Source organism: Schistocerca cancellata, chromosome 1 (assembly GCF_023864275.1).
Source record: "Schistocerca cancellata isolate TAMUIC-IGC-003103 chromosome 1, iqSchCanc2.1, whole genome shotgun sequence".
Taxonomy (NCBI): domain Eukaryota; kingdom Metazoa; phylum Arthropoda; class Insecta; order Orthoptera; family Acrididae; genus Schistocerca; species Schistocerca cancellata.
The window spans coordinates 725929436-725942319 of NC_064626.1; the positions used below are offsets into that span (position 1 = coordinate 725929436).

Below are 12884 nucleotides of genomic sequence, written 5' to 3' on the forward strand. Positions count from 1 at the left end.
ATATCGAAATTTTTCGTCCGATACCGTCGCAAAATCGTCTGAACCTCTGATTTAGACCAACCATTCTGCTCGAAAGCAGAGGACCATTATCCATTCTGGGAGCAAGGCTGCAAAACAATAGCTCCGCTTCCACCTGGCGGGGGAGGAGTCTTCACCGCCTGTAGAAACCGAGAGTGGCCTCTGAACCTAGGCGGTAATGTCGTGTCTACATGAGCCACCGGATGCACCCAGTGCGCTCAGTCGCTGCCGGCAGTCTCTCCTGCACTCTTCCGAAGAGATCGTCCAGCAGACAAAGAGTGAACACTGGCTTACTTTCCCGATCTACTCTGAGCATTCAGTATACACTTTGTAAGGAAACTGGAACTCTCGAGGAAACTGCAAGTCTCGAGATAGCTTCAGTTTATGGAAACAGTTACCTTGGCGGCAACATTAGATTCTGTCGTGCACTTACACTCAGGTATCGATTTTGCCATATGACATTATCGCTTTTGGTCGATCCTGTACTGGCCTAAAACAAAAATTTCTAACGTATCGCAGCTGTCATTAGGGCATATTCAATGCTGTTGAGGCTGCAATCTTTAATCTACTTCAAATCGTACAAGGAATGTATCCTGCAAGGGCGTCTTTGTGGCATTACGTTGTAAACCTTATCAAGGATCTACACTGAGCTCACAACGAAAGTATAAACACGTCAGAAACATTATTTCTCTAATACACTGCTGCGTATTTTCCTGACTCCGCTCAGCTTTTGGGCACTAACGTCTCTTCATCATCTGTCAATAATTGCAGAACTCTTTGCATATACATGATACATACTCCCTCAAAAGAAAACTGAAGCACCCAGAAGGGGAGGAAGAAACAAAATGAAACTAAAAGTGTTGAAGGGTATGTGATGTTATTTCAGCGATTACGGTATAGAGTCAAATTTACAGTGAGCTTGGGAGTTTGAGCCTATTTATTAATGAGAAGTTGCACCATCTCTGGCCTCTATGTAAGTACTGATTCGGTTGGGAAGGGTGTCATAAAGCCTTTGTATCCTATCTTGAGACAAGCTTCCTCACAACTGTTGTAACTGACACTTGATGTCCTCGATACGGGCACTGTGACGGAATTGACACCGAGCGACGTGGCGCAGTGGTTAGCACATTGGACTCGCATTCAGGAGGACGACGGTTCAATCCCGCGTCCGGCCATCCTGATAGAGGTTTTTCGTGATTTCTCTAAATCGCTCCAGGCAAATGCCGGGATAGCTCCGTTCAAACGGCATGGCCGACTTCCTTGCTCATCCTTCCCTAATCCGATGAGACCGATGATCTCGCTGTCTGGTCTCCTCCGCCAAAACAACCCAACGGAATTGACGACGGAGCTGGCCCCATGCGTGTTCTATTGGGGACAAATCTGGAGATCTGTCTGGCCACGGGAGTTTCTTGACATCAAACAGGAAGTACATAGAGACACATGTCTTGTATTGACGAGGATTGCCCCATTGAAAAATGTCACCATGATATTGCCGCACGAAACCTTACACTTGAGGACGAAGGAATTCCGTGACGTACCGTTACGCCGTGAAAGTTCCCTCAATCACGGGCAACGATGGCTCCTTACACCATGACGCCAGAAGTAACATCGCAGTGCCCCTCCGAAACATTTGAAGAATAGGACCTCCTCCAAAGGCCGGCGCCATACTCGCCGACGATGTTCGTCTAGGGTAGTGCGGAACCACGATTGATCACTGAACACAATGAGGCGCTATTCAACAACAGTCCATGCTTTCCTGTCACGGCACCCCTCCAAACGCAGCCGTCTGTATTGCAGTGTTATCGGCAGCATATACAGTGGGCGGTAATTCCATAGTAGATTGTTGCTAGTCTCCGACCAATGGTGCGAGATGAGACACAATGTTGCATGGAGTCCATTATTTTTTCTCGAATGGCAGGCGCATATGTGAAGAAGTTACGATGTCCTTGGTGCACAATATGGCGATACTCCCTTGTGTTGGTCAGACGCTGTTGACTGGAGCCTTGACGACGAGTATGCCTGCTCTGACATTCGTATGCAGTCTAGCGTCAGGGCATTGTCGCATCCGAATGCCCAACATATCTCGATAATGCACGATTCGACCAGCCGCGGCATGTATGTGTCCTTCAGTGATCACCTAACACCTGACGCTTTTCACGCCTCTTGTACATCGTACCATACCTGATTACGACACTAAAAACGAATGGTACTAATGAATCTGATAGCCATTCTATCTGTCATAGAGAACTGCAACTGTTAATAATTTACATACTCGCTGATGAAGTGAACGGAACGAAGGTAACGTTGACATCCAACCACGTCATCTGTGTATTTCACTTCTTTTCAGGCAGTGTATAATAAGTCATGACGGACAAATAATTAACTGCCGGTCGTTGTGGCCGAACGGTTCTAGGCGCTTCAGTCCGGAACCGCGCTGCTGGTACGGTCACAGGTTCGAATCCTGCCTCGGGCATGGATGGGTGTGATGTCCTTAGGTTAGTTATGTTTAAGTAGTCCTAAATCTAGGGGACTGATGACCTCGAATGTTAAGTCCTATAGTGCTTAGAGCCATTTTTTTGAAATAATTAACTTGTAAGTACCTGCACTAAATATAATGCTGTATAGTGGCACTGCTTTAAGTATGCTTACGTACACGAGGGTGGACCGTTTTCCTAATGCCTGGAGATGGATTTAAAATACTTATTTCCTATCAGTTTTTGGTGCGGTCCTACAAGTGCATTGCATTTCTGGAATAAGCGTGACCATCTGAGCAAATCTTACACTAGAACATTTAATTAGTTCAAAAATGGTTCAAATGGCTCTGAGCACTATGGGACTTAACATCTTAGGTCATCAGTCCCATAGAACTTGGAACTACTTAAACCTAACTAACCTAAGCACATCACACACATCCATGCCCGAGGCAGGATTCGAACCTGCGACCGTAGCAGTCCCGCGGTTCCGGACTGCAGCGCCTAGAACCGCACGGCCACCACGGCCGGCATTTGCATTTAATTACTAGTATTACTTAACCGGTTTACACAGGATACATAGTGTAGGTTGTTCAGTTGTGTCTGACGTTGCTTCAGATAATTTGCAATGATTGTGTAATTGTACACACATTCTGCAGTAACTCATATTTTTATACTTAAGAGAACGGATAAACATTGCAAGAACGAGTATCATTAGTCATTAACCTCTGTTGCGGACAATGTGATTCGCCTGGGAGACGCATTGCATCTATTGTAGAACTATATATGTGCAGTTGAATATTAATTGGTACATTGTGTAAAATGGATAGGTGGTGACAATTTCTTTTGCAAAGAGCTTGGTCCCTCGTACATCCAGTGTCATCCATCTCAGTTTTAGAGCATGTTCATTTGTTGTTTCACTTAACTCGTGGGCCTGGAGACCTATTTGACATCACATGTCGCTCCAGAACTGTGCCATGATGATCAGATGCTCCTCTTTCGGACATGAGGATGTTACCGTGGGGCGCAAAAGTTGCCTGTCCCCTTTCCGATCACAAACATCCGGGAGAGAAGGGGTAGTGGCGAGGGGTGTCTTTGACTTTGCTGCAAACTATGTATGTGTGTTGAAGGCTGTTCTTCAGCGAGTATGAACCAACATGTTTCACCATCGCTTTTCGTGTCTTAGTCCTCACATCTTCAATTCGAAAGGAGGCGCTACATTATTAGTTCAAAGGGAAACGGAAACCGTCTAAGTAGCCAGATGTGCACTATGACGGGAAATACCGCAAAACTATTCGCACAGTTTGTCATCGAAATGGACATTGAATTTTTTGTTGTGCTCATAACCTACAACATTTCATGTAATCTTACGTTTGCTCGGAAGGTGCATTTTAAATTTCGGCAACTTCGCTCTCTCATGTAAAGATACAAAAAGATACTAAGGGCAACAGATATATTTGTCAGACATTCAGACTAGACGACAAAGAACTTCCGCTAATAACTGGAACAGCTTGATGTACATAGCTTGCCACTTCCAACGGGCATAAAGAGACGGTGCAGTTCTTTGCCGTTGATTTAACAACCTAACGGCCAGTTATTGGCTGCCTGTCATTTTTAGAATGAAATCTAAATTTAGGGTAAGTTATATTCAATGGTGCACTGATTTTATTATTTACTATTGTAACGCATCTTTTCCAAGTTGATAGGAATGAATTGTCGAAGGAGTAATTATACCATCCGGACTTCTGTCCAAGGAGTCATTTTACGTGCTTCAGTTGCGATGGATCTTCGTAGTCTCTCAAAACAGGGTCACAGTGTGCTTCGCGAATTTTGTGGCAGCTGGAATAAACTGTACTGTTTTCGTAAAATCTATAATGTTGGATTTTGGAGTGAATTTCTAAGTTCCATATCATTGAACTTTCATCCATTTGTTTGTTGAGCTCACTGGACATTGTTAGAAGCCGTTTCGAGGTTAAACGAAATTCAGTAGTAAGAACTTGCAATTCTTCGGATCGGTAAAGAGCAGGGAGCAGTTGTATCAATCTGTTGACGGTTTAATACTACTTCGTGTGAAAACGAGACGGATACCCTTGTGAGAAAGGTATTTCAGTAATGCAGTTAAGCAAAGAGCTGATCTGGGCCCGGCCCATTGTCGACAGCGATGCAATTCTGTAGCGCAGCAGTCTCGCGTCTCTCGGATAGGTCTGGAGCACCCTCACCGTATCGCGGACGTACGTTTGCACCTTCATCCAGACTCTTACAACATTTATAACTCTGTCTTGTTTCATTATCACAAATGACAGTAAAGTTTATTTGTTAAAGTTTCAGACTATCCCTACAGGGCATATTACCAGTCTCGTTCACTAATGTCGACGTATATGGGTGGCTTTCAAATAACGTTTGCTATCATGTCTACAGTGCTAAATCCTACTCCTTGTGGAAGGCCTTTAACACTACTAAGGACGCTGTGCAATAAAATTCGGATACAGTCTTGCCTATGTAATATGCTCAGTCGATACAGCTGGCCGAGGGCTAATGCATGTTTCTTTTTTTTTTACGAATATTAGAGTATAGATTGAGGGGACGATAGAGATACGCTTGAACGTCTAGGTTTTGAGCCATTCTCAGTTTCCGACAATCATTCAGGCCTTGCGTGCGTGGAAATTGGAATCGCCGCTGCAGCTGCGGACTGGCTCCGTCCAAGGTCAGCAACAAGCAACTTCGCAAACACTTGTTAGATTTTCTAGTTTGAAGCAATGCTCGACTGAACTTAAACGCTGCACCACAGTGAACAGATTTTTTATTTGTTCGTTTCTTTTATTTTTTATGTAGCCTTTTTCAGTAAGTGTAGACTCTTCGCCTACATTTTCACAAATTTTTACAGGTAATTACATGTTGATTCTCTCTGCCAGCGAAGTTTCTCATCGTATTTCCAAGTTTGTGGGAGTGAGTGCAGAGGATCTGCTGATCAGTGGGTTCATATGTAATCAGAAGTATGACGTAACGATAAGGTGTGAATATCCAAGTTCTTATTTTGCCGCAGTGCGTAGCGATGTATCCGAATTTAGTCGGTACTAAAATTTCACTGTCATGTTTTTATGACCCAGTACGGCTGCTTATAGGTATGTACGAGCTATCAGATTCAAATAAAATCCAACACGTATTTACGAGAACGCAGTAGGCGACACTTTGAACTCTCGAATAACTGATTGACTGGTTGATTTGCGGTCGTAGCTGTTCTCGTAACTGTCGTTGTTTTTGTTGTGTTCAGTTAACTTCTTTTGCCACTGATAGTCTGTAACATATTTTTTTAATTTACCGAGGGAATTGTTCCAGCTAATTAAACGGATGTACAGTTGCACTACTTTTCATCTTTTAGTAGACAAAAGAAATTAACTCTCGTCCTGAATTCTACGGATGGAAGTAAGTGCAGATTGTATTAGTGTATAAAAATGTTCTGCAGTAATTAAAACACTGGTCTAGTGTTGGAGAGAAAGAATACAGCCCACTTACTTTATTCGAGCAATATACACAGTAAGATTCTTGTGACGGTTTCTTTTCCTGTCGTCGCCCGACTGATGTTTAATTCGTCTTTAATGAGCTCAATATCAACAACATTTTGAATACAACATAAAAATTAAGTACTTAATTCATTGCAAACGTAGCAGAGTAACCCCCAGAATTGTATTGGAGATAGTCCCTTATTACGAGTAAATATGATCGTAAATCATTCCCACTAAATAAACTTATAAACTGCCGCTTTTGCGTAAGACTACGCGATTTTTTTAAAAATAACAGCAACCTTCTGTATATTTATGCTGACATAGCACATAATGCGGCAGAAATATTGAAACAACTCTTCAAGTATTTGCCACTACTTCGTCCAAAGAGATTCAGGCCGTTTTGCAGAAATATGGCTTGAGTATATTTGGTACCTTTCGGGTAGTGTGTAGTCTTCTGGAAGTTGTGCTATGTGGCATTTGTTATTATTGGGATTTTAGAGCGTTACGTGTATTCACAAACGTTATGTTGCAATGCACCTGAAATGAAATGTGTCGCTTTCCATAAGCATACAGCGAGACCTAATCATATACTGTGTCGCGGGAAATTTAGTAATTCCATATCCTAAATCTGGAATACAGAGTATTACTGACTAATTAATAAACTGAAGGCTGATAAAAGAGCCAAGCAGTGAATCTCGATACCTGTTAGTTAGGCATTTAATGAAGTGTAGCGTTAGCTGTCCCACACCATTGCGAGGTTACGACTGCATTAAAATGTTATCCCTCTGACAGTGGCCTCAAGGAAGCGCACAGCTGAGGAAGATGTGGAATGCTTACTTTTCAGCTTCAGTCCGTCGGCGTCGCAGGGCATTTTGTCGAGGACACACTTTATGTGGCGCTCGACTGCAGCTCGGTCCGACAGATAAGCTGACCAATCGGCGTTGATAAATGCTGTGAGAGACGGGTCCTGATGGCCTGCGGCGGCGGCAGCAACAGCAACAGTGGCGAATGCAGCCAGCGGCAGGAGCGCGCGGCACGCCCACATCCTCACTGCTGTCAGAAGAGCGGCGAATGCGCACTGCCTGGCCTCTTATACCGCCGTTAAGGCCAGCCCGCCGCCGAGCGGCGCAATAAGAAGGCGACTTGCCTCCCAGCCGGTCCGCTGCGATTTTCGCTCCTCACTGCCCCCCTCTCCCCCCCCTTTTCCTTACCAGCACAGTTTTTCCTGTATTATCGTGAGATTCTAACACCTGCGTCGCAGAAACATTTCTTTCCGTAGTAGCAATGTTTATGATCAGAAATATCCACGTGTTGAAAAGGAGTCGAGGAAAGCTGGATTTGAAAGCTCCGTCACAATCGATGTAATGTTATAGAATTTATATAACCTCATTTTTGCGACTGACTATACTCAGTAATTAGAATAGTGACAATGTGAGACGTTCCGTGTTGTTGTTCCTTGATTTCCTGTGTTTATGACAATTTATTAATTAACTATTCGTCTTTTTCGCAGTTAAAATCTCGCAGTTAAAATCTCGCAGTTTTCATCTCGCAGTTTTCCACTAAAGACACTTTTGATGGATCATTATTCTCGTTACATCTTAATATTACAGTAAATAGGTCTTTCTTTGTGACAAGAGTTCAGTAGCGGCGGAGATTGTTGGGTTGGAGAATTAAAATATTCGCAGACTGTCATAGGCTTTCACTCCTGGAGACACTATGAAGAGGTTTTAAGACTTAACTCATATTGGCTCATGGTCTGCCAGTTAGAAAATGTACGCTCCATCTCTTCTTGCTGGAAAAACACTGAATATGAAAATTACAGAAACTGTATTGGCTCGAAAATAACCTGCCACCGCATAAAGCCGCACTTCTAAATTTCGAGGAAGGTGAAAAAACAAAAAAAGCATGAAAATAACCCACACACAGTTTGAGAGAGGAAAAATTACCAAAAATTTATTTGTACTTACGTGTAGGACTTAGGTATGGACCGTAAACATTTGTAAATAAGTTATACACAACTGCAACCAGTCACTAGTTGCAGTTGTGTATAACTTATTTACATTCAATATACAGTCACGGTTCTACAATATCCATAATGGATAAGCATAAACCGTTAACATTTGTTCCAACATTTGAAACAACACATGGGTAACGTATATTGTATTATTTTCTCTGGTGACTATTAGTACCGGTATTCACTTCGTCACTCTCACTCCTATCATTTTCTTTATTTTCCTGCAATGCGGCTCTTCCCCCAGCACGTCATTCCCAGTGCCACCCAGCGCATTATTGAACTCTTTCATGATGGACTCTGATGATGTTGAGGACCATGCAGTAAGAATCCACTCGCACAAAGGGGTGAATGGTGGCTTCTTAATCTTACCATATGGTGTAAGGACGTGATCTCCTTCCAGGAGCCAATCTGAATACATTTTTTGGATGTTGTCCTTGAACGGCTTGTTTATCTACAGTGAAGAGCCAAAGAAACTGGTACACCTGCCGAATATCGTGTAGGGCCTCCGCGAGCACGCAGAAGTGACGCAACACGACGTGGCACGGACTGGCTAATGTCTGAAATAGTGCTGGAGGGAATTGACACCACGTCTTCTCTGAACAGCACGTTGCAAGGCATCCCAGATATGCTCAATCATGTTCATTGTCTAGGGAGTTTGGTGGCCAGCAGAAGTGTTCCTGGAGCCACTCTGTAGCTATTCTGGAAGTGAGTGTGGGGTGTCGCATGCCCTGATGAAGTTGTCCAAGTCCCTCGGAAAGCACAATGGACGTGAATGGATGCACTGATCAGACAGGATACTTACGTACGTGTCATCTGTCAGAGTCGTATCGAGACGGGTCAGGGGTCCCATATCACTCCAAATGTATACGTCCCACGCCATTACATGCCTTCACCGGCTTGAACGGTCTCCTGTTGACATGCAGTGCCCGTGGATTCATAATGGTCTCTCCACATGTCCATCCGCTCGATACTATTTGAAACGAAATTCACCCGACCAGGTAACAAGTGTCCAGTCATGAGCAGTCTAATAATGGTGTTGACGGGCCCAGGTGAGGCGTAAAGCTTTGTGTCGTACAGTCATCAAGGGTATACGAGTGGGCCTTCGGCTCCGAAAGCCCATATCGATGATGTTACGTTGAATGGTTCGCACGCTGACACTTGTTGATAGTCCAGCATTGAAATCTGCAGCAATTTGCGGAATGGTTGCACTTTTGCCACGTTGAACGATTCTCTTCAGTCGTCGTTGGTCCCGTTCTTGCAGGATCTTTTTCTGTCTGCAGGGATGTCTGAGATTTGATGTTTTATCGAAATCCTAATATTTACTGTACGCTCGTGAAATGGTAGTACTGGAAAATCCCCACTTAATCACTACCTCTGAGATGCTGTGTCCCATCGCTCGTGCGCCACTATAGCACGGCGTTCAAACTCACTTAAATCTTGATAACCAACCGTTGTACCAGCAGTAACCGATCTAACTACTGTGCCAGACATTTGTCTTATATACTGTAGGCGTTCCCGACCGCAGCACCGTATTCTGCCTGTTTACATAGCTCTGGATTTGAATACGCATGCCTATACCAGTATCTTAGGCGCTTCAGTGTAGTACCTGCAGTTTGAAGTCATTGCTGTAGGTATTACAAGATCTGTGTTCTGTGCAGCAAATTCATCTTTTACTTCAAAAGTTATATGTCCCTTAAAAGCATCTAAAACTAGCATGACTTTCCTAGCAAGCATTGCCATAGGTCTGCAATTTCAAACACTAGACAACCAATCAACCATCAGTTGCGGTGTTATCCAGCCCTTTTCTTGGCAATGAACCACGGAGTCCATTAGGAAAGTTTAGTTTTAGCATGGTTTTTCTCTTCACAGTGATACAACGGGATAACTTTCCTCCAACGGCAGTAACAGCTAACATCACAATTATTCTGTTTTTTTCATTCTCGCTTCTTCTTACATACTTTTTATTCGTATCATGTGTAATGTCGTATTGCTCGGCATGTCAGAAAATATTGGTGTCTCTTCAGCATTGCCAATCTGATGAAAAAGACATGGGTGACACGCCGACCCCGGTGGCCGAGCGGTTCTAGGCGCTTCAGTCCGGAACCGCGCGACTGCTACGGTCGCAGGTTCGAATCCTGCCTCGGGCATGGATGTGTGTGATCCTTAGGTTAGTTAGGTTTAAGTAGTTCTAAGTTCTAGGGGACTGATGACCTGAGATGTTAAGTCTCATAGTGCTCAGAGCCATTTGAACCATTTGAACCATAGGTGACACCATCGCAACTGGATGACGTCATGCTGTAAGTTGATCAGCTTCTCCTCGAAATCTGCTGGCATTCTTTGTGCTAGCGTAGTACTTTGCCGGAGAGCAAGGCCATTTCTTCGCATAAACCGATGACACCAACCAATATTCACACGAAATTCTCATTGTGGGCCGTTAAAGACTTTTGCGGTATTCAAGACATTCAGTTGGACAATTTCTCTTGAGATTGGCATCCCATCTTTCCTCTTATCTTGCACTTAGGAAAGAACCTTAACTTCAAGTTCGGCATACTTGCCACATTTCAGTCGCCTGAACGACTTTTTCATTGAAATTCCCTCTGTCCGTTTTTCTTCTGAAGCAACTCAAAATGTCGCTCATTAGGTTCGTCGAGTCCATACGTCCTTCCGGCCTCTCTGTTGGTTGTGGTTTTGGCATAACTTACAAAATGGCATCGTCACTGTGCCGAATTACTTGGCTCGATGGTGGTTTTTGTTCTGAATGGTCGTTAATGTCGTCATAAATCAGGCTTCCTTACCAGCGTCCAACTGAAATTGAATTATAAGCTAACGGACAATAATGACAGACCTTTATAGCGTTAACGCCAATAAAACACCGGTAGAAATTTGCATTGTTGCATTATAAAGTGCCTTGCCGCCAGGTTCGGCTACAGACGGCTGTTGTATTGTTCGAGATGAGCTTAAAACATTGTACAGCAATTGTTTGGATGGGTAAGGTAGCGGATATAAAACGCACCCTAATTCTCAGAGTGTGAAATTCGGAATAAAAGTGCGGCATATTTTCGGGTCAATATGATATATGAAAATACAACTATCCACAACCATGTATTGCTGACATACACCGAGGTGATGCGCATAGACCGTTTCTCAGACAACGATACTCTCCTCATTGTCATCAGTGGAGGACATAAGTTTCTACTTTATCATCTCTTACCAAATAATTCGCTCAAAGGCTAGGCTCATGTCTTTTAAAATACACTATGATTTTGAAAAATAGGACAAACTGCGGGAGATGATGACAGATAGGATAAGAAATACATAAATGGTATAACGATGTAATACTCCATACAGTGCTTTCCAGTGTAAAACGCGTCGCCATATTACTCAGTGTTTTCAGGAGCAGTCATTGCCTTCCACGGATTTACGCACAAGCCCCTACGTACACCAAACTACCATCCAACGTGCATCCGAATGTCTTTATAGACATCATGAAAGCGTTTTTCATTGCCTGCGTATCTCGGAGCTTTAAAACAGAACATTTTTCGCATATACTCTTGGGTTGGATACACGTCTTCATACCGTTTATTTGGAGCTGTATTACCTTACGCGGTTCATCGATTGGGAAGATGATGTCCAGGTTGTACTGTGCGCTGCTTCTCAAAGTACGAAAAATCATAAAAAATTCAATATGTCTTTTCAAACATCGTTGTACACAACTACCAGGTTTAGGTGAAATTGCTCCTCACAGTATTTTATAACTGAAGAACAGAGGCGACACGTTACATTTTTTATATTATTTACAATTGCAAAACTGAAAGTAATTAATTTTACTTACCTCGTTTTGTTGAAAAAGTGTAAATTTTCTTCTCATTGTAGGCACAGTGGTCTAGAGGTAAGTCAGATTCCTAATGGATGCAGAAAGATATTACGTTTTTCAACTGTAGAATTTCTTCAAATCTGTAATAAAAGTTGCAGGTTTTGCTGTTCACAAATATCACATTTATTGCACGCTTTCAAGTCATTATACTTCAGGTAGGCTTATTGTAGATACACCGATAACGCAGGGAAAGACTGTTACGGAACCAGCAATGACTTAGCACGTTGCTACCAGCCTCCAACAACAGCTACATCACAGAACCAGCAAATAGTACAGATTACGTACGTATCAGAGTGATTCTTTTACGTAACTATTGACCTACCTGTTGATGACATTTTCTGTGAAAGTTTATAATACATAATTTTAATCTCGATAACGTCAGGTGAACTTATTGTTCAATAATTACGATTATTTTGAAATAAATAAAATATATATAATAAGTAAAACATTGCTTCTAAAAATTAGTCATTATCATTTATGCCTGAACACTACTTTGGATATAAGTGCACAAAACCTATCGTTAAAACAATATAAATGCAAGATTCCCGGCAGGGTCAGGGATTTTCTCTGCCTCGTGATGGCTGGGTGTTGTGTGCTGTCCTTAGGTTAGTTAGGTTTAAGTAGTTCTGAGTTCTAGGGGACTGATGACCATAGATTTTAAGTCCCATAGTGCTCAGGGCCAGCCACATGACTCCATCGAACAACCAAAATCTCTTGTTTCAGCAGGGGAAGCAGTATGTATCGCAAGCGGTGCTTGATGCGTCTCGCCTCGAAGCGGATAGCTTTATTGGAGATTTCTGTAGTCCATTGAAATACTGTCTACAGACTGTTGTTCGGTATGCTTAAAATCAGCTCTAGCATGGAACCATACTTTGTGCGGGCAGTTATTCATTAGAATGTTCTTGTCCAATATTTTCTCAGGGATCGCCTCCCGGAGTACGTTCTCACTGTTCATAATCACCCTGTAAGATGTTCAACCATTTCGTCCAGAACAGTTCGCGCTG

At 43.0% G+C, this 12884-nt stretch overlaps 2 protein-coding genes across 3 annotated transcripts in view; one reads left to right on the forward strand and one right to left on the reverse strand.

Annotated features, from left to right (window-relative positions):
* The window catches only part of LOC126185157 (ejaculatory bulb-specific protein 3-like), a 37441-nt gene extending 30367 nt beyond the window's left edge, over positions 1 to 7074 (reverse strand). For both annotated transcript variants that reach the window (XR_007536970.1, XM_049928006.1), the window contains exon 1: positions 6830 to 7074. Coding sequence is in view for 1 of the 2 variants with exons in the window: in XM_049928006.1 (XP_049783963.1) it covers positions 6830 to 7037 (208 nt within the window). In the remaining variant the exon portion in view is untranslated. The remainder of the gene's footprint in view (positions 1 to 6829) is intronic.
* Positions 1 to 12884, forward strand: part of LOC126097821 (peripheral plasma membrane protein CASK-like) — a 654064-nt gene that overhangs the window by 525819 nt on the left and 115361 nt on the right. The gene's annotated exons all lie outside the window — the stretch shown is intronic.